Here is a 27,121-nt window from a genome sequence, read left to right on the forward strand (position 1 = left end):
TTCGTTGCTCATCCATCGTTGATACTCTGTTTTCTAATAGTGAAAAATTGATAATATCAAGAAAACCATATTTCTTGATTAATAATTACTACAAATATCAGTCAATTTTTTTGGATGGGGCAAATTGCATGAAAAAATAACATACTTTAACTTGATTCATATTTTGGATAATGTACTTTCAAAACTCCTATTTTATTACCTAAGATGTAAAGTTTTAAACATTTAAGTACCTAGGTAACTGGTTGAAACATTAACCAGTTATCATGCTGATGTGGCAACTGGCAAGTGATGTGGCATCCAACTCAGGGGCTGTTGGTAGTTGCTGAATGGTTTAGTGCAGAATGATTAAGTGGTCAGAATGATTAAGATGCTCTCATTATATAGTGCAAAATGAAATATAATTGTTTGGTAATTATTTACAATGAAATTAGGGCATTGAATGGTTAAAGGGGGCCCATGATGCAAAATCATTCAAAAAAATTTAGAACACTAAAAGACAGACTTTTCTTTTGTTAAACAAGATTCATCTCTTAACGATTAAGAGACTACCTCTTAATTGAACTATTAAGAGGAAAACAAACAACCCCTCAGTATTATTTGCTGACGTGGTTAATGACATTGATTTTTTTTAATCTAAAATTAGTTTTCAACCCGTTACCTAGGTACTTATATGTTTAAAACTTTACATCTTAGATACCAAAATAGAAGTTTTAAAAATATATTACCCAAAATAAGAATAAAGTAAAAATACGTTTTTGGATCAAAAATGAACCTCTAATACTATAAAAGTTTTAACCATTTTTTTAAATATAAATAAAATGCTTTTTCTAATACATCTTATTCAAAACTTACTTTGGCTTGATTTGATGATTGTGATGAAACTTATAAAATAAATCAAAAAATAAATGGAATTTTAACGTGGCCTATCAAGATTATTAAATAACGGATACGTAAAGTAAATAATTGATGGTTATATATACATACATTTCCAACAAGCCACTCACAACGCCTCTTCTCCACCTTCCACCGCCTAAAACCGCCGCATCTCCGGCGAAATGAAGACGACGTCGGCGATCCCTCTTTGTTTCCTCTTACTCATATTTCTCTCCACCACCACCAATGCCCACAATATAACCCATATCCTCGCAAAAAACCCAGAATTCTCAACCTTCAACCACTACCTCACCCTCACTCACCTCGCCGGAGAGATCAACCGCCGCCAGACCATCACCGTTTGCGCCGTCGACAATGCCGCCATGTCGGCGTTGATCGCTAAAGGTCTCTCACTTGTGACGATAAAGAATGTTCTCTCCCTTCATGTTTTTGCAGACTACTTTGGCTCCAAAAAGCTCCACGAAGTCACCAAAGGGTCCACCTCCACCGCCACAATGTACCAAGCCACCGGAGAAGCCCCCGGAACCACCGGGTATGTCCATATCACCGACGTTAAAGGTGGTAAAGTCCGATTCACTCCCGAAGACAATCCCACTCAAACTGACGTCGTTTACGTCAAATCCATCTTAGAAATGCCTTACAACATCTCCGTCATCCAAATTAGTGAAATTCTACAGTCGCCGGAGGCGGAGGCGCCAACGTCGGCGCCGGATCTGAATTTAACGTCGTTGTTACAGCGAGACGGATGTAAAGCGTTTTACAATCTGTTATCGACTTCGGGAGCCATTGGGACGTTTTTAAGCACTGTTGACGGCGGCGTAACGGTGTTCTGTCCCAGTGCAACCGCTGTTGCGGCGTTCGCGCCAAAATACAAGAACTTGACGGCGGAAGAGAAGACGTCGGTTTTGCTTTACCACGGCGTTCCGACCTACAATTCTATGGGGATGCTGAGATCAAGCAACGGATTGATGAACACGTTAGCGACGGAAGGGGCTAACAAATACGACTTCACCGTGAAAAACGACGGCGAGGATGTGAAGTTGAAGACGAAAGTGGTGACGGCGGCGGTCACAGGGACTGTGATTGACGAAGAACCGGTGGCGCTCTATAAGATCGATAAGGTTTTGTTGCCGAGGGAGTTATTCAAGGGAACGGTGGAGGCGGATGAGCCTGCACCTGCGCCCAAGGGGGCGAAGAAGAAGAAGAAGGGGGCAAAGGAAGATGATGATGCGGATTCGCCGGCGTCCGATTCTTCAGACGATGATGATTCCGATGATGTGGCGGATCAGAAGGCTAGTTCCGGCGAGAGGCTGGCGTCGTCGGCAGTTATGGCGGCGTGTCTCCTCCTTGCGTTCATTTAAGGTTATTTCTTATCGTCGGTGTGACAGAGTTTATATGTTTAATATTTAAATATACTATTTTTATATATTTTTTTAATATTTTTTTCCCCATTTTTTTGTAATTGTTGAGTGTGTAGATTTGATTTCACAATTTTATTTTTCATATTTAATGTAGATAAATTGGTATTTTATTGTTGAATCATTAAAATGAATAAAAATTAAATGATTAAAATTAAAATATGAATTAAGTTTATTTATGTAAAATCATAAAATCGTGATTATTATTTTCTTTAAAATAATTAATTCATATATTCTTATATGTTCATAGTTTTTCCGGTCATTTTCGACGGTTTCTTCCGTGCCTTGATATGTTTTCGTAAAACCTGCCACTCTCTTGCTTGACAATCTTTCCCCCATGTAACCTCGCTAGTTCTTGCAGTCATACAATAAATGATAACGTTAGTTGATGGTTTGTTAAATATATATCAATTTCTTGTTCTTTTAGTTTAAAAATAAATTAGTTCACCTAATTGCCACTTTGTTTTGGATTTTGTGGTTGTCATTTTGTTTGTTAATTCTGTTAAAAAAACCAGTTAAGTTAAAGGGCATTTCGGTATGTTTACTTTTTGTATCTTTTTTATTAGATTTTTTTTTGTCATTTTCTGTTGTTTTAAATATTTTTTAGTCACCACAGGTCATCAACAACCGACCACCGATTGATGCATCCCATCCCACCTCACCCTCATCCTCATCCTCTCCCTCTCCCTTTCCCTCTGTCTCTCCGGCTATCCCTCACCCTCCCTCCGATCATCTTCTCTGGTAAATCCATTTTAGATTGTACAACATCATCAAAATTCACCCTCCACTCATCTTCTCAGGTAAACCGAACATAAAATCCATGTCAAATTGTCTAGCATCATCAAAAATATGGAAGCCTGCAAAGCTTGAGACATCATGAGATTCACTAGATCAAAGCAAAGTTTTTTTTTTGAAGTATATACTATTTATATACGGCAAATGCAACAAATAAACGCACACATCCTCCTCACCTATGGTGAGGTTTGAACCCTGACCTCCTAGGAGGCCAAGGGCTACGATACCGCTAGGTCAAAGACCATTTGGTTCCAAGCAAAGTTGTTGGATGTTCTAAACTAAAATCGATGAAAAGCCATAAATGAAACCAACACATGTAACAACCCTTGTCCAATATTATGAACACCAATATGGCTCCTCTTCCATGGACACTAACAACGTCTACCATATTCGCTTCAAGATCCAATATCGACAAACAAAAAACAAATCCATCTGAAACAGATCCAAATCCATCCATAACCAAAATCAAAATCAAAAAGTGTTACATATATATACTTCAATCTAGCTGGATTCTTGAATCAAAAATCACGAAAATAAAACCAAACAAATCTAATAAACCAACATATATAGATCGAAAAGCTTCATACTTGAAAATCAAAACTCAGATCTAACTAACCCAAATTTGGAAATCGAAAAAGCTTCAAATCAAACAAACATAAATAAGAAAAATGAAAAGCTTCAAATAAGGGTGGTACGTTGGAGTTCTGTCAGATAAGGGTGGCCGGAAAGAGTCGCCATGAAGGGTTTGGGTATCTGTTATGTTAGGGTATATATATATATATATATATATATATATATAATGATTTATTTATTTAATTTTTATTAGAAATTAAAGGAATAATAAAAAGACCAAAATGCCTTAGAAGTTAACAGACTTTTTTTAACAAAGTTAGTCATAGGGACCAAATCTGAAACAAAGTAGCAACCACAATGACCAAAAATGTAATTAGTTTAAAATAGGGACTAGATTTGATAGTGAGTGACAACCACAAGAACCAGAAGTGTAATTTACTCAATAGTTAATATATGAGGTAGAGAATCCATTGAAGATGCTCTTACAATCCAACTCAATGAGATTGAAAGAGATGACTCACTAACTAACGATCGTTAAAAGGACTTATTGCTAAAAAGCTCTCCTCCATTAATCCTTCATCGAATAAGCACTTATGAGGGATAACCCAACGAGCGTATACTTATTCAATGTCGAAAGAACTAAATAACGACTATTAATTCTTTATATCCATATACTGTTTTTAAACCATATTTGATATAAAATTTGATATCTTCATTGAATATGATCATTCTTTATGTGTATTTATGTCACTCTTTCATCTTTCCTCTTTCTTCTCTCCGGCTGCATTTTTTCCTCTCTCCGGTGAATCTTATTCGGCGAACCTTATTCCGATGAACCTTATGTGAACAGAAGAAACACACTGTGATACCTACAAATGATATTCATTGTGATACCCAGAGATACATACAAGATGCACAATGTGATACCCTTTGTAAAACAATGAAAAAAAAAACGAAAATGCACACTATTATACTTTTCATAAACAAAAAGAAAATACATTGTGAACATTATCACCATGACACACTTTGATTAACATACGTCTTTAAAATACGATGTATATCAGGTAATTGATATACTAGGTAACTAATCTTAATTAAATATTTTCTTTTAAAAAATTTAATTAAATATTTTTGATTAATTGTCAAAAATATAATTATTATATTACCCTTTTAGCTTATTTAAGAAATATCGTTAAATACCCCAAACGAATGGTTCACATTAGATCTCACGGTTACCACAAACTAATCAGTTCTTCCTTGGATAAATCCCTATACACATGTCACGTTTTTATGTACACTGCATTGATTTTCGTTACCAAAAATGGACATTTTATAAATTATATACAATATATATATGAAAACTGATAATTTATTTCTCTACTTCATATAATTCCTAATTGAGGGTTCTACACGACTAAATCCAAATGCAACAAATGCCATTTCCTTTTCATCTTCAAAAACGAATAGACGCATAATTAATCCCAAATCCAAGCAAATTAATCATAAAGGTGGTGTCTGATTGGTTTGAGCTTGCCTTCAAAGGTCAAAAGTACCAGGAGGTCCTAGGTTCAAATCCAAGGATGAATAAAAATCTCTTTGTGGCCACGGAGGTTCAAATATGGTGACTCCGGGCTATCTGCAAAACAGGTGGTCATCCTGGGATTAGTCGGCTCGCATAGCGGGTTGGATATTTAGGTTAATAAAAAAAAATCCAAGCAAATTAACGCTAAACTAACAAAAAGAAAAGTCGTTATATAATTTAACTCCAACTATGATATATTGATAGAAAACAGAAGGAAAGTTTATTAAACCCCTATGCTTCTAACAAAAAATGTGATTGTACGATTAAGCGACTTTAGAAATTTTACACTATGCAGCACCAAGTAAGTGGTTTCACATGTACCCACCGGCTAACAGGTAAGTCCGTCGCTGCTTGTTTGAGATTGTAGATTTCTTTTAGGAGACAACAACAAATATGAGAAGGTGGATGAGAGATCTGAGATGGCAACTTCGTTCATATACACCTCTTCGATTAAGTCCATTTCAGTAATGCATTTTTTTTACTTCAAGTTGAACAAATTCTCCGTTTCGGACAACGACAATGATTAAGCTGAGAACATATGTAACACGGACAATTGCAACATGATTAACGCAATATTGTTGATTGAACTCTTTTGACACGAGTTTGGCTTTGAAATAAATCACTAAGGCCATGGTTGTGCTTGATCGTTGCTTTTTGCAATAATGGGTTATAGACCTGGCTAAGAGATAAGACCGTGTTATAGGGATTGTTATAATTAACGAGATAATTTAATACTGATATCACAACCATAAAATCAGATAAGGTAGACACATGATTTATTCTTGCATTTTTTTTTTGCATGTTCTCGCTATACGTATATATAGACACAGATTTCTAGCACTGTCCCTCAAACTAAAGATGGTTGATGAATACCAAACTGAGTTTAACAACGGGAATATCAAAGCGACTAGGTGGATCAACTTTGGTGAAAACAATTGTGGTTTAACTGATAGAAGAGATATAAAGAATGCGGACTATTATAAGACTATATTAACAATATCACATGTGATGAGATGCATCATTGAACACATGAATCTATTACAATATCACATGTGAATAGCAACACAAAAAACCACAAACATATGTATTATATTACAATATCACTTGTGATTAATAACTTTAAGTCGTTAACAATATCACATATGATGGTATACACAGTAAAAAAAAATCGACAATGTGAATCTCTTCTTCGAAGGTGGCCACGAGTGGTGATGTAAATGGTGTGGCTCATGGTTCAAAAGACGAAGAACAGTGACGAAAGATTTTTAACAACGGAATTGAAATGCCTTCGTTTTACATCATTGTAATTGTATTATAACATAATTTATATACAAATACAATCTAGGGGTGGACTTGGTGTGATACCGAGTTCTTTTTTCTCAATACTGTATACCAACTAATTATAATTGGTACGTAAAATACCAATTGTATTTGGTACCAATTTTTTTTTTCGGTTGGTTCATGTTTGTACCAACTTTAAGTTACATATATGAAAACTTGTCATTTTGTTCAAAATTTGAGTGACATTTTGAGTTTCCAGGTAACACATGTAACGTTTAAGGGTTTTTAATTGTACAGAATAAAACTTTGCTTCAATTTTTTTTGTGTGTAAGGAAAGAACTTGTAAATATTCAAATGTTCAAACATAATAGTTAAAGTTGCAATACTTAATATTATCCCGTAATCTAGGCTGTGTGCCAGGTCACGTAACACACTGTGTGTGAATTTTCAACTTTCGCTTGTAAGGTAATGCGGGGTTGCACCTTGAGGTAGAGATGGCCAAATCGGCCCGGCCCGGCCCGGGACCGCCGGAGGACCGGGACCGACAAAGGACTGGCCCGGGACCGGTAAGGACCAGTTATGGGACCGAAAACCGAGACCGTTGAGGTTTTTGGTAGTTCCGTGGGACCGGGACCGACCGGGACCCGTTATGGGACCGACTATGGACCGGCCCGGCCCAAAAATTCAAATAATTTTATAAATAAATGTATTTTTAAATAATTTTATAATGTATTTTTATAAGAAAACATATTTTAATTATATTAAAACGCATTTTTAAAGTGTATTTGAGTGACCCAATTGTAAATTTTATAATGTATTAAAAATATATATCATTAAAAAAATAAAAAAACAAAATCTTATTTTTTAATGCAAGGACTGGTTGGGACCGGGACCGGCGGCCCATAACCGGTTATGAAGTACCTTGACCGGTCCTATCATTTTCGACCGGGACCGGTTATGGCCGGTTATGAGAAAGGTTAGGACCGATTGGGACCGGCCCGGGACCGATTTTTGGCCATCTCTACCTTGAGGCATTGCCTTCGGAAGTTTATAGGGATCCTATGTGAGTTATAAATTAGAGTAATAACCCGTCTTTTGGTAACTCCAATTCAAGTGTTCGGTTGGTGAAATCTTAGCCTAAGGATGTGTGATTAGGCTTGGACTTCAGGTGAGTTTTCTCTTACCATTTTATTACTATTTTTTTTATTAACCTGGATATCCATCCTGCTATGCGAGCCGACTAATCCTAGGACGACCACCTGCTTTGCAGATAACCCAAAGTCACCGCATTTGAACCTTCGTGGCCACAAAAGGGATTTTTATTTTCCTTGGAGTTGAATCTGGGACCTCCTGATACTTTTGACCTTTTGAGACAAGCTCAAACCAATCAAACACCACCCTTGTGGTTCATTTTATTACTATTGATGACTGATTTTCATGAGGAATGTGTTTAATACCTTATTACTCATATTGGGAGCTTTTTATTCATTGATAAATGGTTATGAATCGAAGCATGATTTCTCTATGGAAGTGTATGTGTGTGTGTGTGAATGTTTTACTGAGCGTAAGGTGTGTACCCGAGTGTAGTACATGAATTTGTTTTATGTTGCTCAGGTATGCGTGACCATAAATGTGTTCAACCGTTGCAACACGGTGTTTGGTGTCTTACGATTAAAGTGTGTTTAATTGTTGTTTTCAATTATGTTTACATTATTATTTCAACGTGAACATTTGTGTTAGAGAGAATTTACAAGACCTCCGGTCTAACCGATATTTTTACAAAACTGAAAACCTTTTCGGAGAAATACCACTTTGAGGGCTCTAACAAAGGCAAGAGAAATATGTGAGCTAGAGGCTTGAATCGAGGGCGTATAGCCTAGTTAGATAGTCGTCTTGAAATTTATATCTAGTTTCTGTAACAAATCTCGCAGTTATACTTTAAGTTTCCACTGCAGCTCTTGAGATGAAATTCAGATATCAGACCTTAAATCAAGATTTGTCCGTGCCGGTTTGGCAGTGATTTATTATGCCTATTTTGAAAATGTGGTTGTAGCAATGGCTCTTGTCGGTAAGCGCTCACCTAATACATGTTTGATAAACGGCCGAGAGTTCATGGTTTGCAAAATGGAATTTCATATGAAGTAATTTGACTTTGAAAGAATTGAAATGAAATTTTATTATGTGTTGGATTGACATGAATTTGAATGAAATGTCTCAAAATTTGGAATATGTATTTGTTCACAGAGTAATAAATACAATATAGTGATAATATTAAAAGACCAATATATTCGTGTATTACATTTTCATATTTTTGCTCAAATTATAAACACAATGCAATCATAATATTAATTAGTGGTGGTATGGCGGTTGTGATGGCGACTGTAATGACATGGTGGTGGTGGTGGTGGGCTGGGGCGGTTGTGAGAATAACGGTAGTGGTATGGTGGTGTCGGGTGTGATGACGACGGTAATAACGTGGTGGTGGGTGGGGCAGGGATAGGTGGGTGACCACTATGATTGGGGTAGGGTGGCGGGAATGATTGCGCCATGGGGCGACAAGTGATTGGGGATTTGAAAAATAACTATTGAATCCAATTTAACCAACACTATCGACCTTTAGAAAGTCAAAATTTGAAATCCATTCCATCCGTCGAAAAATGGATTCGATTCCCTTGACTTGTGCCAAGGAACGAGCAAATCACTCGGCCACAAAATTTTACGGAATCCAATCAATTCGGTCCGTAAATCGAACACAAGAACGAACTTTCATCGACGAAATTGACATTCTAATTTTTTTCAAATTTCATCCAATGAACCAAACACCCATACAACGATCAAATTGTTACAATAAAAAATTACATATTCCACATTGACAGGAATTAAGAGCTGAATGAAATCATAAGTTCCAAAGTTTCTTCAAACACGAAAAAGAAAGAGAAAGGGTATCAAAAGATGCATAAGAGAAAACGAGCTGAATGAAAAGTGGAAGTGGGAGTGGGAGTGGGAGGTGTCTGTATAGTTGCCATCAGTAGGATAACTATAAGGCATGGGAGGTGAGTTTTGGCAGCACACAACCGGAGCTACCGGCGGACAATTGACACCTACAGCTGGTGGTGGTGGACCACCATATATTACACTTCCACCACCACCACCACCAGGAAGCTCCGGTGGTGGTGGAGCACCATATCTTTCCCTTCCAGGCAGCTGTGGTGGTGGCGGAGCACCATATATTACGGTTCCTCCTGGCAGCTGTGGTGGTGGTGGTAGAGATGGATTGCAATATACACATGCAGCTGGTGGTAAGACACGATCACCATAACCATCTTGAGGTTTTTGGGAGTTGGAAACAAACCACCAAGAAGAGCAAGCAAGTAGAAGGACCATCAGCTGCCTTGAAGACATCCTATTTTCTCTTCAGATCGCCTGAAAATGCTACAAAGGAACAAGTTACCAAATGACTAAATACTATATATATATATATATATATATATATATATATATAGAGAGAGAGAGAGAGAGAGAGAGAGAGGGCGGAAAACTCCGATAGAAACCTAAAATTGATTACGAACCGGGGAACCGCTTATAACGTGCCACATTCCATGAGACGTATATTTATCATGAATCACACATTCATGATAAATATGTTACAACATTCATGACGTTTTTATTCATGATCAATTTTAGGTTCTGTATGTGTATATATATGGGTTGGATTTATGTGAGAAAGAGAGTTACAGATTAGAAGCATAAGAAGGGATCTTCACCCCTGGATGTACATTAGAATGAGATGCACCAGATCAATTACCGTATCAAACATGATTCATAGATGAATTTAAGATTAAAGGTGATCAAAAGTGCAAATCCCTTCTTACGCTTCTCACCTTAACTTTACTTCTCACACGATTTTATATATATATATATATATCATATATATATATATATATATCATATATATTTCATGAAATACAGATGGCCAACACGCCATATGACCAGAGCATTTTGCCACCTAGTAAGCAATGTGGCAAGATATGCAAACGTGATCATCAAGAGAGTACAGATGACAAAACTACAGATATATCAACAAGGGATTGCAACATGTCACTTGACCCACGACTTTTAAGATGACGGGGCTCATTGAATTCAATCGCAAAAAACTACAAAAATAATGGGTTTTATTGGACGGTAAATATGTTTTTATAAAACTTAAGTTTATACAACAAATATATATCAGATATAAACACGTCTTTTTACAATCAGACACTATTAATATGATGTACAAGTTAAGTCCTATAAAAACTATTAAGATGTTTAGATAAGATGCGTATTGAATTTAAGAATCAGACAAGTGTTCCTGATAATTGGAATACAAATAGCTCTTCTTGGCAGATGTAGCAGTTGATGTAGGCAATGCAGTGAACCCAACAAATTTGTCATCTTTCTTTCCCATGCATATCTTAGCAATGCGATCAAAGGATTCATGCTTCTTTACAAAGGGCTGATTGGCATATTCTTCAACTGGCATCCACTGGAATTTAGGTGGAAAAAGGTAATATAAATATATATCTCAACCATAAATAGATGATTTTACGTCTGCTTCCTTCATTTGACTGTTAACTTCAGGGCCATATCACGTAAGTTGACCCAGATATCATTTGACTGTTAACTTCAGGGCCATAGCACGTAAGTTGACCTAGAAAACCACAAAGGTGGTGTCTGATTGGTTTGAGCTTGGGCTCAAAAGGTCAAAAGTGCCTGGAGGTCCCAGACCACAAAACAAGTGGTCGGCCTGAGATTAGTCGGCTCGCATAGGAGGTTGGATATCCAGGTTAATCGAAAAGAAAAAAAGAGAGTTGACCGACACACTCACAGTTACAAGAAAGCAATAATTCGTTTTTAATGGATTCTAGTAGCATAGAGTGTGTGTGTATATATATATATATAGCATATGTTACCTGAGCTGCTTCAATCTCTGAATCTTGCTTTTCGATATCATGAGATGTTGGTTTTAGCATACACACAAACATTAGATCAGACTTGCTAAAGAATGACTTGTGGCATTGCCTGTAATTCATTTCACAGATGAGTTTATGAATATAAATTTAAAACTTAGAGCTCTAGATGTTTAGTACACTTCTAACCTGAATGCAAGGACTTCAACAAATTCTGTATCAATCTGGAGAGATTAGCAAAAACATTTTAGATGAAATCAACTTATTGAAAATGGGTCAATAGTATTTGGGCAAAAAGGTTGATTACTGGCAACCCAACAAGCCCCAAAAGGAACCTGCCCCCTGGGTATCACATGTGAGGAGGCATTTCATGAGTTGACTCAATGGCCAAGGCAAGCAGAGGGATTCAAGCCCGCATCCTGTGGGATTCAGGTTTTCGAACCTGAATCTATTATGTATTTGGGCAAAGTCACCCCGCTTCTTTACCAACTGAGCTACACGCCTGAGGGCAAAAATGGGTCAACTGTATACTCTATAATTTTACTTAATATGAAGATAGATTCAGAATAACATACTCCAGTCTCTTCTTTCACTTCCCTTATTGCAGCTGTACATATATCTTCACCCTGTGTACAAAATATTTGATCAAAATCGTATTAAAAAAAAGGCTAAAAGCATAGCGTAGTCTTTAACAATTGGAGTAATGATATAATTGAACAAAATCCGGCTTTAGTGGACGCCAAAAATGTCTAAATATCATAACAAACTGCTTTATAGGACCTAAGGTGATAGGATCAAACAATCGTGCATGTTGGATAGAGATGTTACAATAGGACATTAGAAGTTATAACATATTTGGGTATCCTAACAAGTTTTTAAGACACCTTTAAAATAAAGTGTTGGTTACCTTTTTCATATTACACTGTTGAGAAGTGTTTTTATGAACACATGACACTTGTTTCAAAATTGTCCTAGAAACTTGTTGGGACAACCAAAAACATTCTATTCGACTTGTTGCAACATATTTGCATAGGATATACAACTATTTGGTTATACAAAACAGTCTATTAGGACATTCAGACATTTCTGGTGTTCTATAAAGCTGATTTTGTTGTAGTACTCATGAAAACTAAAACAAGAGAAAGTGAAGTAGTAAAGAAAAAAAATAACACTAACGCACCTCCTCAACAACACCGGTTGGTAATTTCCAGATCCCTTTGCCTTTGAAGCGTCCAGTTTTCTCTTGCACTACAAGAACCTGAAACATGATGTGTTTTAAAATGATTGGTAGAACAAGAAGGGAAAATGAAAATAGGGACAACCGGACAAGTGGTTTTTTCCCTGACGTGCCGCTTGTACGCGTATCCAATTAAAGTTTTCAAGTTGCTTTTCAATTTCGACAAATCATACAGAAATTTTAGATAGTTTTCTAGTTGCATTAAAGTTTCTAGTGCAATAAATAGCAAAAATGGGGTTATGAATGCAGCGAACCAACCTCCCCCTTGCTGTTCAAGGCAAAAGCAGCAACACCAACTCGATGGGAAGCATTATACGGGAGCGTACAATTAGTTTCAGGAATCCAATAGACGAGCATCAAGTATGTTGGTTCCGCATGATGATACCAAAATCCTTCCTGAATGAGTTAGGAAAACATCTGTGTTAGACATAAGCCAAAGAGACGAACACATGACCACATTTCATGCCTCCTATTTTTTCTTCTAGTTTATCTATTTCTTTTTTTCTTCGAATATGTGGAACCCGATTATACTCTCTGAAAGAGCCTTTTGAAAAGAGTAGGAGGTTCCAACATATATTGAGAAAAAATGGTCCAAAGTCTAGCTGATGTGGGACTCTACCTCGCCCCCTCCAGACATGCACATATTGTCCTAGTGTCGAGAGGGGGCTAGACGAGTACAGATTGCCCTTAGTGTCGAGTCCCTACAGACTACAGTGGTTGACAATGTCTTTGATACCATGTGAGATATGTGGAACCTATCAAATTTACTCTCCAAAAGAGTCATTGAACAAAAAGGAGGTCCCAATATATATTTTCGAGAAATGGTCCAAGTCTAGCTAATGTGAGACTCTTTAACACTTCAAAAAAGGGAAAAAATATTAAAGAATTTATATGACCAACACAATGGGAAGAAAGTGTGTTTCTCATAAGTCATAGTTTATTTACCTTCACTGCAGGCTTAACAAGATTTACAAGTTCAAGAGACAGTTTAAGCCAAACTCCCTTCTTTCCCTGCAAGATATAAATTGAAGAGTTCCAATCAAATAAAATAATCTATGATTACGGAAGAAAAATAACTTGGAAAATGGGAGCACCCACTGACTGTGTATTTGATAGGTATAGTATACCATTCGAGCTTATATTACTATCCTAAGGGACTGTTTGATTTTTTTTCCATCAAGCCTTGTATGGATTAAGTTGTCTGTTTGGATAAATTTGTGTATGTGAGGGATGAGAGACCGGACGGGTTGGAGGGAGTCAAAGAGAGAGGGTTGAATTATTCTGGAGCATTTCTGGTATTAATCTGTTTGAAGTGATTTAATGGAGACAAGTGAGGGGTCATGGCTTATTCCATATAGATATTTTGGCTTAATGGCTTAATGATTGAGCTGTAAAGAAACACTCCGGTATGGCTGTGAGGGGTCATGGCTCAGACCATTAAGCTCATAAAGCTGTAAGTAAAGAACTCCATAAGATTAGATGCGATAAGCCTACCAGGAACTTGTGTAAAGTTTCATTTGTGATTAGAACATTTTAGAGTACAAGTGCAATTCTTAAGGTTCATTATATCATATTTACAAGCTGAAGAAAAATGTGAAGTTACCTGCTGCCTCCATTGGGATATTGATGTTTGAAGTAGAGTTGTAAAGACATTTTCATCCATGTTGTTTTTAATGTTGACAGTAACTCCTTCATAAGCATCATATGAGGCATTCAGCATATCAACATGATCAACTTCATTTTCTGAAACCTTTGACGAATGTTCCATGTTTGTTACCATATTTGTTGAAGATCGGTATCTAGTTTGGAATGCACTTCTAGCTTTGTCCCTTAAGCCTGAAATATTGGAACATGAAATAAACTACTTTATTAAGGTGATTAAGTAAATATTCATATGTGAATGATAATAGTCTGAGTACATGATAACTAGAATATACATGTAGAGTTAACAACAACAAAACTAAGGGGCTGTTTGGTTCAGGCAGGAGAATGAAAATGAAAATAACAGTTTTCATTTCCCACAATTTAACCTGGAATGAAAATTTGGGTTTGTGGGAGAATGGTCCATTATATTATAGAAAACCAAAACTTTCTTTCATTTTCAATCCTATAAATTACTGTTTAATACCTCTAATCAGACACTTTCTAAGTTTGTATGTTAATCACCAAATTGTGCAACCATACCTGTCACAACCTCCGTGCCAGATTATCAACCAAATTTACATGTTAAAGTCAAGAATGAGGGAGTTTAATTAATCAATAAATTGAAGAAAACCATTCTTGTGAACTGTAGCACAAGGGTTGTCTCAAATGACAAATAAAAACTATGCCTTGGGGCTCCTCCCATAAGTCGTAAGCTCGAGTCTGCTCAGGGCCACTAGGGATTTTCTTTAATGTTATATCCAGGACCATATGATTAGTCAAGGTGCAGACTAGATGGCTCGGACACCCACAGTTACCAAAAAAATAACTACAAGTAAGGTCCCACCTCAATTGGATATAGAGGATGTAATGGACTAGGCTATGAGTACTTGAACATGTGAATGAATACATATTCACTTAATATATTTTCTTATCATTAAGCATTTAAATTAAGCATTCCCATAACCAATATTTCAAAATTCAAAGACCAAACAACTTATCTTGCATGTTTAACAGTGAAAATTGACATGGGTGAAGATTATGCAATTAGTACCTTCTGCAGCACCAGGACGAAAATCTCCACAGATAGGGTTAAAGTTTGTCGTACAGATTGAAGATTGTAAGATCTTTCGACCACCGTCGATGCAATTCGTACGTATCTTTTTGAAGACAAACCTATACATGTACTCGAAAGACCACCAACAATTTATAGGGGATATGATCAAAGACTTGATGGCCAAATCTTGAGTTTTGTTCGTGGCAACGACATAAAATTAAGAACAAAACCAGAATCTTGTTCAACAACCTTGGCTTAACAAAAACGAAATCGAATTAAACAATTACATCAATACAGACTATATTATAGAAGGAGAAAATGCACATTAGTTGCCATTGTAGGACTTTGAACAAACAGTTGGAGTGCATTTAACGTTTTTTTACCAATTAAATACCGGGTCAAAGAGAGGGTCTAATTTTGAATATTATAATGGTGATTCTTGACCTTCTCGTATGAGTAATGAAAAGAAAGAAATTTAGGGGTGTTTGGGATTGTTTATTTTATTTGTTTATTAACTTATTTTAGTTTGGCATCGGTGATAAGTTAATATCTATTGTTTGGATAAGAAAAAAAAAAGTTGTTTATATCGGTGCCAAACCGGTAACAAGCAGTTTTTGATAAGTTAATCATCCTGACTTATGAAAAACTGCTTATTATCAATTTACAATTTTAACCCTATCATCTTTTATACCTATCTTTTTTCCTCCGGATAACATCGATCTCAATCTTCTCCCTTCTCCAAATAACAACATCAATCTTCTCCTTGTCTTTTTTGGTCATTTTACAGATACAAGCAAAATTTGCCAAACACTAAAAAACAACTTATCAGCTTATTGCAGTTTGGTACCACTATAAGCTAATCCAAACATTTTTTAGAAAACTCCGGTTTGATACCACATAAGTTAATAAACACTTTTATAAAAAAACATAAGTTATTTTAAATAAGCAATCCCAAACACCCACTGTAACATTATGGGAAGAAGGGATGAGATTTCTGGTGGTGAATAGAAACTTGGCATCGATCATACGCTTAAAAGAAGGAATCATATATAAATTTAGAGGTGCTTTTGGGTAGGAAAGATGCCGAGAATTCTACCAGAAGGGAAGTGTTCTTTGGCGTGCTGGATGCGTATGGGTTTGTAACTTCAAATTTTTAAACATTTTTATAATTGAAATATTGCTTATAAAAAACAACTTATTGACTTATTTCGATGTGACAACGGTAATAAGCACTTTTGAGTGTTTGGATAAACAACTTATATCGGTGTCAAACCGGTAATAAGAAGTTTTTAAAGAAGTTAAAAATCCTTCTGACTTATAATAAGTTGATAATTGCTTTTGTAGAAAAGTATAAGTTGTTTTAAATCCTTCTGACTTGTGTATTTGTGTAAATTCGATTTTCAGATTAAGTAAAGATTTAAATTTTCACTTAAAAAATCCTTAAACATATGTGTAATAACATCTACGTAAAAGACAATTTTGAAGAGTGACCGAAAAAAATATAGCTAAAAAGTGAAAATAGGGATTTGAGAAAGCTATTGAAGCAAAATATTGGCTTAAAGTTACCCGATCCACATTTACCGGATAAGTATTTAGTAAACGGTACCTAAGTAACTAATTGAATATCAACATAGAAATCGCATCTTAATTTAGCTTCCAAACCCCGTAACACCCTAACTGGTTTTATTGTTCGATGAATCTCAATACGCACCACGAAAACAAGAGAGGGTTTTTGTTTTCTTCTAAGGACAATCGTATGTGCAACTGAAATAGTGAAATATTTGCTTAAATTTCGGTCCACAAAACCGTGCACGACAACGTTTTCCCTTCTTTTTAAAAGAGTAAATTTCAATTTTGGTCCCTAAACTATTTCACTTATAATGAAACTCGTATCTGATCTTTATTTATTCAGCATCTGTATTTGACGTTTGCAAAATTGCTTGGTTTTAGTTCCTCATATTAGCGACAAGTTAATTATTTCTGTTAATTCTAATTAAATTGTGTCTGTCTATTGACTAATCTTCAACAGTTTCCTTTATTTATCTCAACTATCATATTAAATTCAAGAAATACAAGAATATCGGATCATCGAGTTGAGTTGAGTTCAAATAATAGTAACTTAATTTTAATCCAATACTTACGATTTGAAAATTTTACAACTCGATTAGACATCGGGTTGCTTCAGGTTGAGTTATTTCGTATTGGGTTGGGTTCAGTTGGTCGGATTTTTGAGGACCTCTAGTATTAAGCATTAAAGTTCTAAATTCCTTTTTATTATCGTGAATTAGATATGTAATGTGAAAAGAACAACTACAAAGAAAACATATCTAAAAGATTAAAAGTTTGTATACGTGTCAAGAACATTATTCTTAAAATTTGTAACTATAAATGTAATCAAATCGTATTTGTCACATTTTTACGGGTCTTTTTGATATAGGTCCGAACCGTGGCTCGAAGAGGATTTGTGCATGATTTGAAAGATCCGATGACTCAAAAATATCTATGAAAATCATACTTGATAAAGCAAGTTTAATTCAAAAGCTCAAAAATATATACGATAAGTGAGAACTATGCTCAATAAAAAACGCTTATAAATTAGAGCTTAAAAATAATTAATGCATATTTCGAGCTTAAAAAGCTTGATAATAATTGAAGTTTGAGATATTAATAAACTATAAGTCAACTTATCAGCGATAAATCCAATTTTTTTGCTGAACGGTTGCACCTTTAAAGTGGATTAGAGGCACAATGTGTTTTTAGGAGAATTCCACAATTTCAAAGGATATTTCATGTTTTTTGGTTGATTTTGAGAAAATTTCAAGTTATTTGGTTGTTCAAGGGAATTTTTCGGTTTTTTGGTTGATTTCGAAGGATTTTATTGGTTTTTTGGTTGATTTCGATGGATTTTTTTTAAATTTTTATGGTTGATTTAAAAGTTTGCCGCATGCACTTTTGATACCCCCAAAAAATCTAGTTACAAAAATCAGTTAAGCAGGAGCATCGGAAACGGGGAATCGATAGGTTCGTCATTGCAACTTATTATATATCTTGAGTTCATTTTTTTCTTCGTACTCGAACTCTTAACCTTCAAACTTGAATATCTTGTGAACCTTTTTTTTCTTGTAATCGTAGGTGTTCAGACCAATTTGCTTTAATCTCAGATTATTCTCACGAGGCCTAGAAGATAACAACCATGAAGGGAGTTGAAATTACATATCTGAAAATACATAAACAATCATAATTAATTATCGTGACTGAATTGAAAGAAAATGAAAGTTTTTTTTTTTTTTTTGGAATTTGTAAGATAACAAACAAGATGATTAAAATAAATAGAAAGATTGGTGTGATGATACGATGGGCTCTATTTGTAGAGAATAGTAACCATGAATTTTGATATATTTATTATTTTTTAGTTTTTTATTAAAGTTATTTTTTTTATCAGATATGTTTTATAAAATAAAAAATATAACTTTGACCAATAATAATATAAGATATGATATATCTACACTACCTTATAAACAATTTTTAATGTACAAAGTACTATACATTTATGTACAAAACCTTAAAAACAACTCATAATGCATTAAGTACTACTATTTTATGCATTCAGTCTTAAAATATCTTAATCTACAACTCATAATGATAATACAAGTTCCAATGCATATTATTACATTTTCTTTTCATGTTCCCAAAATACTTTTGACACCTTTCACTCATGTCTTCACCCTCTCATACCTCTATGTTTTGTCCCCATCCCCTAATGTGAGATTCAAACTGATATTTATCATGAGTTATTAAAAGTTCTCTAATTTAATTGCTCTAGAACTATCGGTCTCGTTCTCGATCTATTGATTCTTTGCTCTTGGTATAAATCGAACACATTTGTGGAGTCATTTAAATATGTTGGATTTTAAATATATTGAATTTTAAAATGTCATACAATTTTTTCATTGATAGACTATAATTGGAACCATAACTCTTATTTATTTAAATTGTATTAATATGTAAAGACCAATTATAACTTATATTATCGTTAAATCTTCTCTAATTAAACCAGTGAAACTTTAAAATCGTTAAAATTTACATCTCCCGTCACACTGCACGGATACGCAACTAGTAAAATAAGATAAGAAAATTATAATCTTGGTTTGTGTGGTGATAAGCTCGGATGAAATTGCTAAATTTTTTTCCTTTTAATTTTTTTTTGTGTACTTACACGGATTGAGACCGTGAGTAAAGATGGTATTACCGAACCCATTTGTAGTAAAAGCACCTGGTTTAGCTTATCTGACTCATTGTTTACGGATTAAACCATCAATTTTAATCGACGGATGATAGTAGAAGTTGCTACAGTCCAAAATCGATGCGAGTCCTTGGCAAACCACATGTCGATGGGGATGGAGAAAGACACGTAATGCAATGGAGAAACACAAATGGCGGATTACTCCTACCAATCAAAAAATCAACTGTAAATATCGGTGGTGCGGTCGTTAATCGAACACCCCACCCCCTCCAACAAGATTCGCTACCACCGATTGTCGCTATGCATCATCAAGACTTGTTCGAAAAATAACAACTGGGAACAACAGTTCTGCACGTTACTTGCTTCCACCTGTCTCTATTCAGTTGCTCACTCTCATTATCCCTGCTTCCGGACTTCTTTCCAGCGATTCAATTCGATTCGGAACTTCGGCGATCTGTATCTGAATCTCCTTTAGTTTAATCTGTAAGCATATCATCATTTCAATTTCGATTTCAGTTTCAGTTTCTCTCGGATTTGATTCTATAGCTTATTCTTGCTTGTTCAAATAAAATCCGTCGGTTACTACAAGCGAATTTCTATATGCTTTGAACGTCGTTTGAATATCTTAATTCATGGGATTCATATTCCAAAAGGTCAAGGCTAGTGATCAATTTATTCTCAGATTTTGCTATGTTGAATCTATTACTTTAATTCGAGTATGATACGCAGATCAGGTTTTCCCCTGCGAGTAAAAGTTAGGTGTTTTTAAGGAGATTGCGAAACATCGAGGCCTTTAGTACATTATTTTCTTAATTTGGGTTTGTGCTTAACTTTTCGTTAATTAGATTGGTTTCCAAGTCATTGTTACTTTAGGTTATTAGGTATATCCATTATTATGAGCCAACTGCATTGCAGCTTATATGATTTTCTAAGGCTAGAATGGATCAATAAAAAAAAGTTGGCATGCCTTTGACCTCTTACAGTCATTTAATTTTTCTGTCAATGGCTGGATAATATAGTTCTCCAACTCATAAGAGCAGATAAGAGTCATTCCAATCTTTCTGAAGGCCCTGCTACACGTGTATAAGAAATTGAGACCACTGGATGGGTAATAAATAAAACAAAATATAAAAGTTAGTATCATATATCACAAGTCTCACACATCAACTGCAAAAATGGTCTAAAATGACAAAGTAAATATGAAATTCACTTAAATAAAGTCATTCTTTGAAATTTGGAATCAGGGTTTGCCAAATCGGTTAAAAGAGTGAAAGCCTAAAAACATCATAATTGGGCTAAAACGTGCATAATTGGGTAAAAGGATAAAACATGTATAAAATTTGAGGGCTCTCTCATGGCCCATATATTGGATGCTAGTGCAACTATTCCCATTTCAAGTCTTTTCATGTGTGTCTATTGGTTTAGTTTATATTTGCTCACAGATGTGTAAAACTCCAGGTGTCTTTCTTCTTGAATGGCGGCAATACTGGCTTCTAACAGCTGCTATTGCCGTGATGTGCAATTGGTAAATCAAGGGAGAACAACGGACAATCTCAGCTTTTCAAGATCAATATCTACCCTGAAGTTGGATAGGCATGAATGTAAACCTAAAATTGAGAGGTTTCACAGGTTTCATGTTGAGATGCAACAGACAGAATCACCCATGAAATTTGGTAGCAATGGTCAACCTGCAAAACTGGATACAAATGGTCAACCTGTTAAGTTGGGTGCTAATGGTAAACCAGTGAATTTGGGTGCCAACGGTCAACCTGTAAAGTTGGGAAAGAATGGTCAAGCAATCACCATGGTTCCTACCAGTGAGGTGGTGAAAAACAAGCCTCTATCCAAACAAACAGCAGGGGTAGTGAATGGATCAACACAAGTTGTTAATGGAACAAGTCTTGTTAAGAGAACGACCACCCCAGCACCAGTTAAATCTGTAAAAGTCAGAGAACCCACTGGATTTCTGCCTTCTGAAGAATTGAAAGTCTTGCCATCAGATGAAAGTTTCAGCTGGGCAAATGAAAATTATAATTCAGTACAAAGATCAATAGATGTGTGGTCTTTTGTTCTTTCTCTTCGTGTTCGTGTCCTGTTCGACAATGCAAAGTGGGCATATCCTGGAGGCTTCACAGAGGACAAGCAGGTTTGTATGCCGATATTTGAGTATGCGTTGATTTCTGCTATCCATTACTTTCACCATCTCTATTACTAACTGCTGCATGCGTATTTAGAAAAGCAGAAGAAGGAAAACAGCTGCATGGCTAAGAGAGTGTGTGCTTCAACTTGGCCCAACCTTTATCAAACTTGGGCAGTTATCTTCAACAAGGTCAGATCTATTTCCACGTGAATTTGTCGATGAGCTCGCCAAGTTACAGGTATAGCTTCCCTTCTCTGCATATATCTTTTAGCTTCTTTCTGTTGTTACCTTGGGTATGTGGAGAAGTGATTTCTACGGTGCGATCAAAGGCTGAATGTGGATTCTGATGTTTTCTTTGTTAACTATGGCAATCATATGGTTCAGGACAGAGTACCGGCCTTTTCACCAGCAAAAGCCAAAAGTTTCATAGAGAAAGAATTGGGAGCTCCAGTTAATGTAATCTTCAAGGAGTTTGAAGAAAGACCAATTGCAGCTGCTAGTCTGGGTCAGGTGAAGCTTATCTCTGATTCTCTATAATTGGGTTTTAAATCTAACTAAACTATTTGAAAACAAAAGGAAGAAAAGAAAGAACCCAACCTTCAAAAATAGCTGAAGACATTGATTTGATCGTGTTTCCTGTATTCATCTTCATGATGTTTTGTTTTTCTCGTGATATAGACCTAATGAAGATCTTCCTTTAGGTACATCGTGCAATATTACATAATGGAGAAAAAGTAGTTATCAAAGTTCAAAGACCTGGTCTGAAGAAACTTTTTGACATTGATTTACGTGAGTGCATCTCTTACATGTTTACCTACAGTTTTGCAGTTTTTACCATGACTAAATCATACACTCTTCTCATCCAGGAAATTTGAAGTTAGTTGCGGAGTATTTTCAAAGAAGTGAATCTCTCGGTGGTCCGACAAGGGACTGGATAGGCATCTATGATGAATGTGCGAAGTAAGTACCCAGCATTGATCAATGATCATCAATATGTAATCAACTACAACTCCAAGATAATGTATGCACTTGGTTTAGTTATTGTGGCGCATAATAAATTTAGCATTTTTTTTGGTAAACAATGTGAAATAGGGAAGAAAAAGAAGCAGATTGTTCGTTTGTGCTCTTTTTATGTATTTTTTTTTATCTTGGCCTACCTAAGTTGATCAATTTGTTTTCTTGGTTGTATTATTTTTGCAGGATTTTGTACGAGGAGATTGATTATATAAATGAAGGGAAAAATGCTGATAAATTTCGTCGAGATTTTCGTAATATAAAGTGGGTCCGAGTGCCTGTATGTTTCTTCCTTGAGTCCTTGCTTTTTTGTAATATTAGACTCTGTAGAAGGACCACTGTCGTGACTAATGTATAGAGAATTTCTGGAAAAAAAGTTCAAGTTAAAATAAGCGACATAGAATTCTTTGCATTCTAATCTAATTTCATAGTCATCGTGACTGTGCAGCAAGTATTCTGGGATTATACAGCACAGAAGGTGCTGACATTGGAGTATGTTCCAGGTTTCAATCTGAACTCTATAATTCTTTTGGAATTATGCAATCTAATACTTAGGTCTGAAGAGGCAAATAGTTACCATGTTTAAAGGTGCTTTTGTGTTTGAAATTTCTGTGAAACAGGCATTAAGATTAATAACTTAGATGCGATAAAAGAAAGGGGTTTCAGTCGATCCCAAATCTCTTCACACGCCATTGAATCGTACTTGATTCAGGTTGAGAATCTTCCTCTTTATTCACCACCTCTTACATTTATTGAATGCAAAAGTCATACACTGTTAAAATTTCTTTTGGACTGAATTTTCATTAAATTTGTCTATAATATGCAGATACTTAAAACAGGTTTCTTTCATGCCGACCCTCATCCTGGAAATCTTGCTATCGATGTGGATGAATCATTAATCTACTATGATTTTGGCATGATGGGGGAGATCAAGTCCTTCACAAGAGAAAGATTAATGGATCTTTTCTATGCAGTTTATGAAAAAGATGCAAAAAAGGTCTTGTTGCATACTATTTCTAGAATTTTGTATTCTCCTTGTACCATAAAGCAAATGACACCATAATCTGGCTTCTTTATGCTCACTTTTCGAAACTCCTATAATTCAGTTTGTGTATTTAAATTAGCTTAAAAGTTGGTATATGATATTATGCAGGTTATGAACAGTTTGATAAGTCTTGAAGCGCTTCAACCTACTGGAGACATGTCAGCAGTATGCAAACCATCATCTTGTCATTTGAATTTAAATTTAAATGTCTTAAATTGAACCTCCAACCATAAGCCATCTAACCCTGCATCTAGTCAATTAGGGTTCATTTATTCTTCATATCTGATTTGTCTTCATAACAATCTTAGGTTAGGAGATCTGTTCAGTTCTTTTTGGATAATTTGCTAAGTCAGTCACCAGATCAGGAGACCACTTTGGCAGCAATAGGCGAGGTAAGCAGTTGATACACTCGAAAGTACTTTTAAGTTTTGTTTTTCTGGATATTTTGTGGATTTGTTTTCGTTCCAACTGTTGCATGGAAGTAATGCTATGATGGTGCTTAATATGAAGATGGTTTCCTGAAAATGTCATAATTTGCCTGCAGGATTTATTTTCTATAGCAACAGATCAGCCTTTCCGGTTTCCATCCACCTTCACATTTGTTATTAGGGCATTTTCCACTCTTGAAGGTCACCTTTCCCTCCTCCCTCCCTCCCCCCCATTATATATATATATATATATATATGTATGTATATATATGTATGTATGTATGTACGTGTGTGTATAACTGTATATATACATATTGTTTGTTTGGTTTTATGTATGTATCTATATTTACATACAAACACATACATTGAATTGAAGCCCATCACTCATTTTGCAAAGATACCTGCTAGGCTAACGTCGCAGAGACAAATGGAGTTTTCACTCGCTCTTGATTCTTCTCAAATCATAAGTCGAAGTAAAACTGCATTTCTACTTGACTTCATTTCGTTGACAATTCTATTTTTATAGCCTGATTCATACTCATGTTAAACTCATATACGCTGATCAACTGCCAACCTCATTACTTGTAATTATGTCTCCTTCCAGGAATTGGCTATTTACTCGTTCCAGATTTTTCATTCGTCAAGATTGCTGCACCTTATGCACAGGTTATATATCTTTGTGTGATACASTAATCATATAAGTTTCAACAAGAACAGATTATTGAGTCCCTTCGAGATTAGATTTTAAATCATCCGAGTCGCTTACAGGAGCTGTTAGATCTTAAACAACAGCGGCGCAGTGGAACACAACTTGTCCAGGAAATACAAAAGCAAGCCAATGACGTAAGATATCTTCTCTGATTTCCCTAAATTAGATGCCTACATTTTGGAAATACAGAAGTGGTGATGTTCTATGCTAAAAACAGTCTAATGAACTTTCAGGCAAGATCATACACCGTGTCGATGCCTTACAGAGTTCAGCGGATCGAAGAGTTTGTGAAACAACTAGAATCAGGAGACATTAAACTTCGTGTCAGAGTTCTGGAGGTATTTTACCCTTTTGCATCTTTTTGAAATTACTGTTGGATCTTACGTTGAATACATTTTGACCATTTCTCCTCACTATATGTTGGAACCTTTCTTCTCCTCAAGGGCTATTTAAAGAGTTATCTAATGGTTTCCACATGTAGACTGTATCAAAGTCTTGGTCCACCACTCTAGGGACAACATTTCGGGACAATATGTGCCCGTCTAGCCTCTGTTGGAGGGGGCGTGTTTGGACCATTTTTTCTCAATATATGTTGGAACCTCCTTTCTCCTGAAGGGCTCTTTTGGGAAGTAATCTAATAGGGTTCCACTTATTGTGACAACCACCATCCCTTTTTCTCATTCTAATTTCTTCAGTCCGTAACCATTTGATATTGTCAAATTCATCAGTCTGAACGAGCAGCTCGGAAGGCCACAATATTGCAAATGGCAACCTTGTACACGGTTATTGGGGGTACGCTCGTAAACATAGGTGTCACATTTAGCAGCCAAGGCAGCCAACTTATAGCAAATGGATCGTTTGTTGCTGCAGGTGACTAACTTCAGCCAACTTTTTGGGCAAACTTCTTTTTTCTGCACACTTTTCAAAAGCCAGGGGGTCTTCAAATAAACAACCCGCTCTACTCTTTGGGGTAGAGGACAAGTTGCATACATCCCAACCCCAGACTCCAACTCCGGGTGGGACATACTAGACTTGTTTGGTCTGGTTTGGTTTTTACATGACTAGTTTCAGTTCTAATGATCATTGTCTAGCTGATGAACATGATCAAAATCTATGAATGCAGGTGTATTTATAGCCCTGCTCCTTAGGTCCATGCAAAGGGTGAAGAAGCTTGACAAATTTGAAAAGATGATATAGAAACAGTGGTTAGATTGAAGTCCCATAACAGCATTTCTGTTAACCCATATTTATTACTTTGTATACACAGCTGTATAGAAAAGATACTAAAGCTCAATTGCAAATGAATGGAACACACACACACACACACATATATATATATATATATATTTGGAACTTCATTTTTTATTGGGGTTTTTACTGAATCAATTGTTTGATCTGTTTAAATAGATAACAGGTCTGCGTATATCTTATTCCCCAGACCTTACCTACGATGTCTTGTAACCTTTGCATATTATATCTCAACAAAGTTCCATTGTTTCGGTCTCCTCTCATAATAAACAAAAATGGTGTCAAGGTATTTAGTTTCGTAGTACTTGATCTATTGATTGTCTCGATAACAAATTGTACTAACTATACTATGTGCGAGTTTAAAAGCATTTGCAGTTTTTGGTTACTTGGTTTGATGACCAGTTATCTATGACTTTGGACTTATTGACAGATGTAGGAAAAGATCATTAAAGAAAAACCATGTTATGATTGATATATATAGTTAATAAAGAGAGACAATACTTTAACTACCTTTTCTCATATATATATATATATATATATATAGAGAGAGAGAGAGAGAGGGACTTGAGATGACGTGAGATAAGATTTTTAATGAGAAGTGGTGAAGTTACTCTTATATTATGTGGAGTTATATTATAATGTGTGAAGGTAACATGAATGTAGGGGTGTTCAAAAAAACAGTTGGACCGCTTAAACCGGCCAAATCAAGTCAAATCGGACCGTTTTTGGCGGTTTGAGCGGTCTGGCGGTCCGGTCTGGTTTGGAAAATAGCAAAACCGGGCGGTCCAGTCCGGTCTGCGGTTTGGAACCTTTTTTGGGCGGTTTGAACCAAACCGACCGCCAAATACACACACACACACACACACA

At 35.7% G+C, this 27,121-nt stretch overlaps 3 protein-coding genes across 3 annotated transcripts; 2 read left to right on the forward strand and 1 right to left on the reverse strand.

Moving 5' to 3' along the window:
• Positions 1–1,019: 1,019 nt before the first annotated feature.
• LOC112507111 (fasciclin-like arabinogalactan protein 2) lies at positions 1,020–2,433 on the forward strand. Its single transcript, XM_025111541.1, has one exon. The coding sequence runs from the start codon at positions 1,056–1,058 to the stop codon at positions 2,253–2,255; it is 1,200 nt and encodes a 399-aa protein (XP_024967309.1). The 5' UTR covers positions 1,020–1,055; the 3' UTR covers positions 2,256–2,433.
• Positions 2,434–10,751: 8,318 nt separating this feature from the next.
• LOC112506989 (nudix hydrolase 2-like) lies at positions 10,752–15,819 on the reverse strand. Its single transcript, XM_025111364.1, has 9 exons — positions 15,425–15,819; positions 14,333–14,565; positions 13,675–13,740; positions 12,988–13,125; positions 12,673–12,750; positions 12,068–12,118; positions 11,682–11,716; positions 11,496–11,604; positions 10,752–11,068 (listed from the first exon to the last, which is right to left on the reverse strand). Exons 1-9 carry the CDS (start codon positions 15,552–15,554, stop codon positions 10,874–10,876), a joined length of 1,035 nt encoding a protein of 344 aa, XP_024967132.1. The 5' UTR covers positions 15,555–15,819; the 3' UTR covers positions 10,752–10,873.
• A 4,103-nt stretch (positions 15,820–19,922) lies between these two features.
• Positions 19,923–26,342, forward strand: LOC112507335 (protein ACTIVITY OF BC1 COMPLEX KINASE 7, chloroplastic-like). Its single transcript, XM_025111881.1, has 18 exons — positions 19,923–20,153; positions 21,129–21,816; positions 21,905–22,048; positions 22,195–22,320; positions 22,512–22,599; positions 22,677–22,770; positions 23,011–23,104; positions 23,273–23,327; positions 23,445–23,536; positions 23,651–23,821; positions 23,978–24,034; positions 24,178–24,261; positions 24,414–24,498; positions 24,902–24,963; positions 25,066–25,140; positions 25,240–25,344; positions 25,735–25,876; positions 26,130–26,342. Exons 2-18 carry the CDS (start codon positions 21,145–21,147, stop codon positions 26,201–26,203), a joined length of 2,220 nt encoding a protein of 739 aa, XP_024967649.1. The 5' UTR covers positions 19,923–20,153; positions 21,129–21,144; the 3' UTR covers positions 26,204–26,342.
• Positions 26,343–27,121: the final 779 nt, after the last annotated feature.

The sequence above is a fragment of the Cynara cardunculus genome, assembly GCF_001531365.2.
Source record: "Cynara cardunculus var. scolymus isolate 2C chromosome LG 2, CcrdV1, whole genome shotgun sequence".
Taxonomy (NCBI): domain Eukaryota; kingdom Viridiplantae; phylum Streptophyta; class Magnoliopsida; order Asterales; family Asteraceae; genus Cynara; species Cynara cardunculus.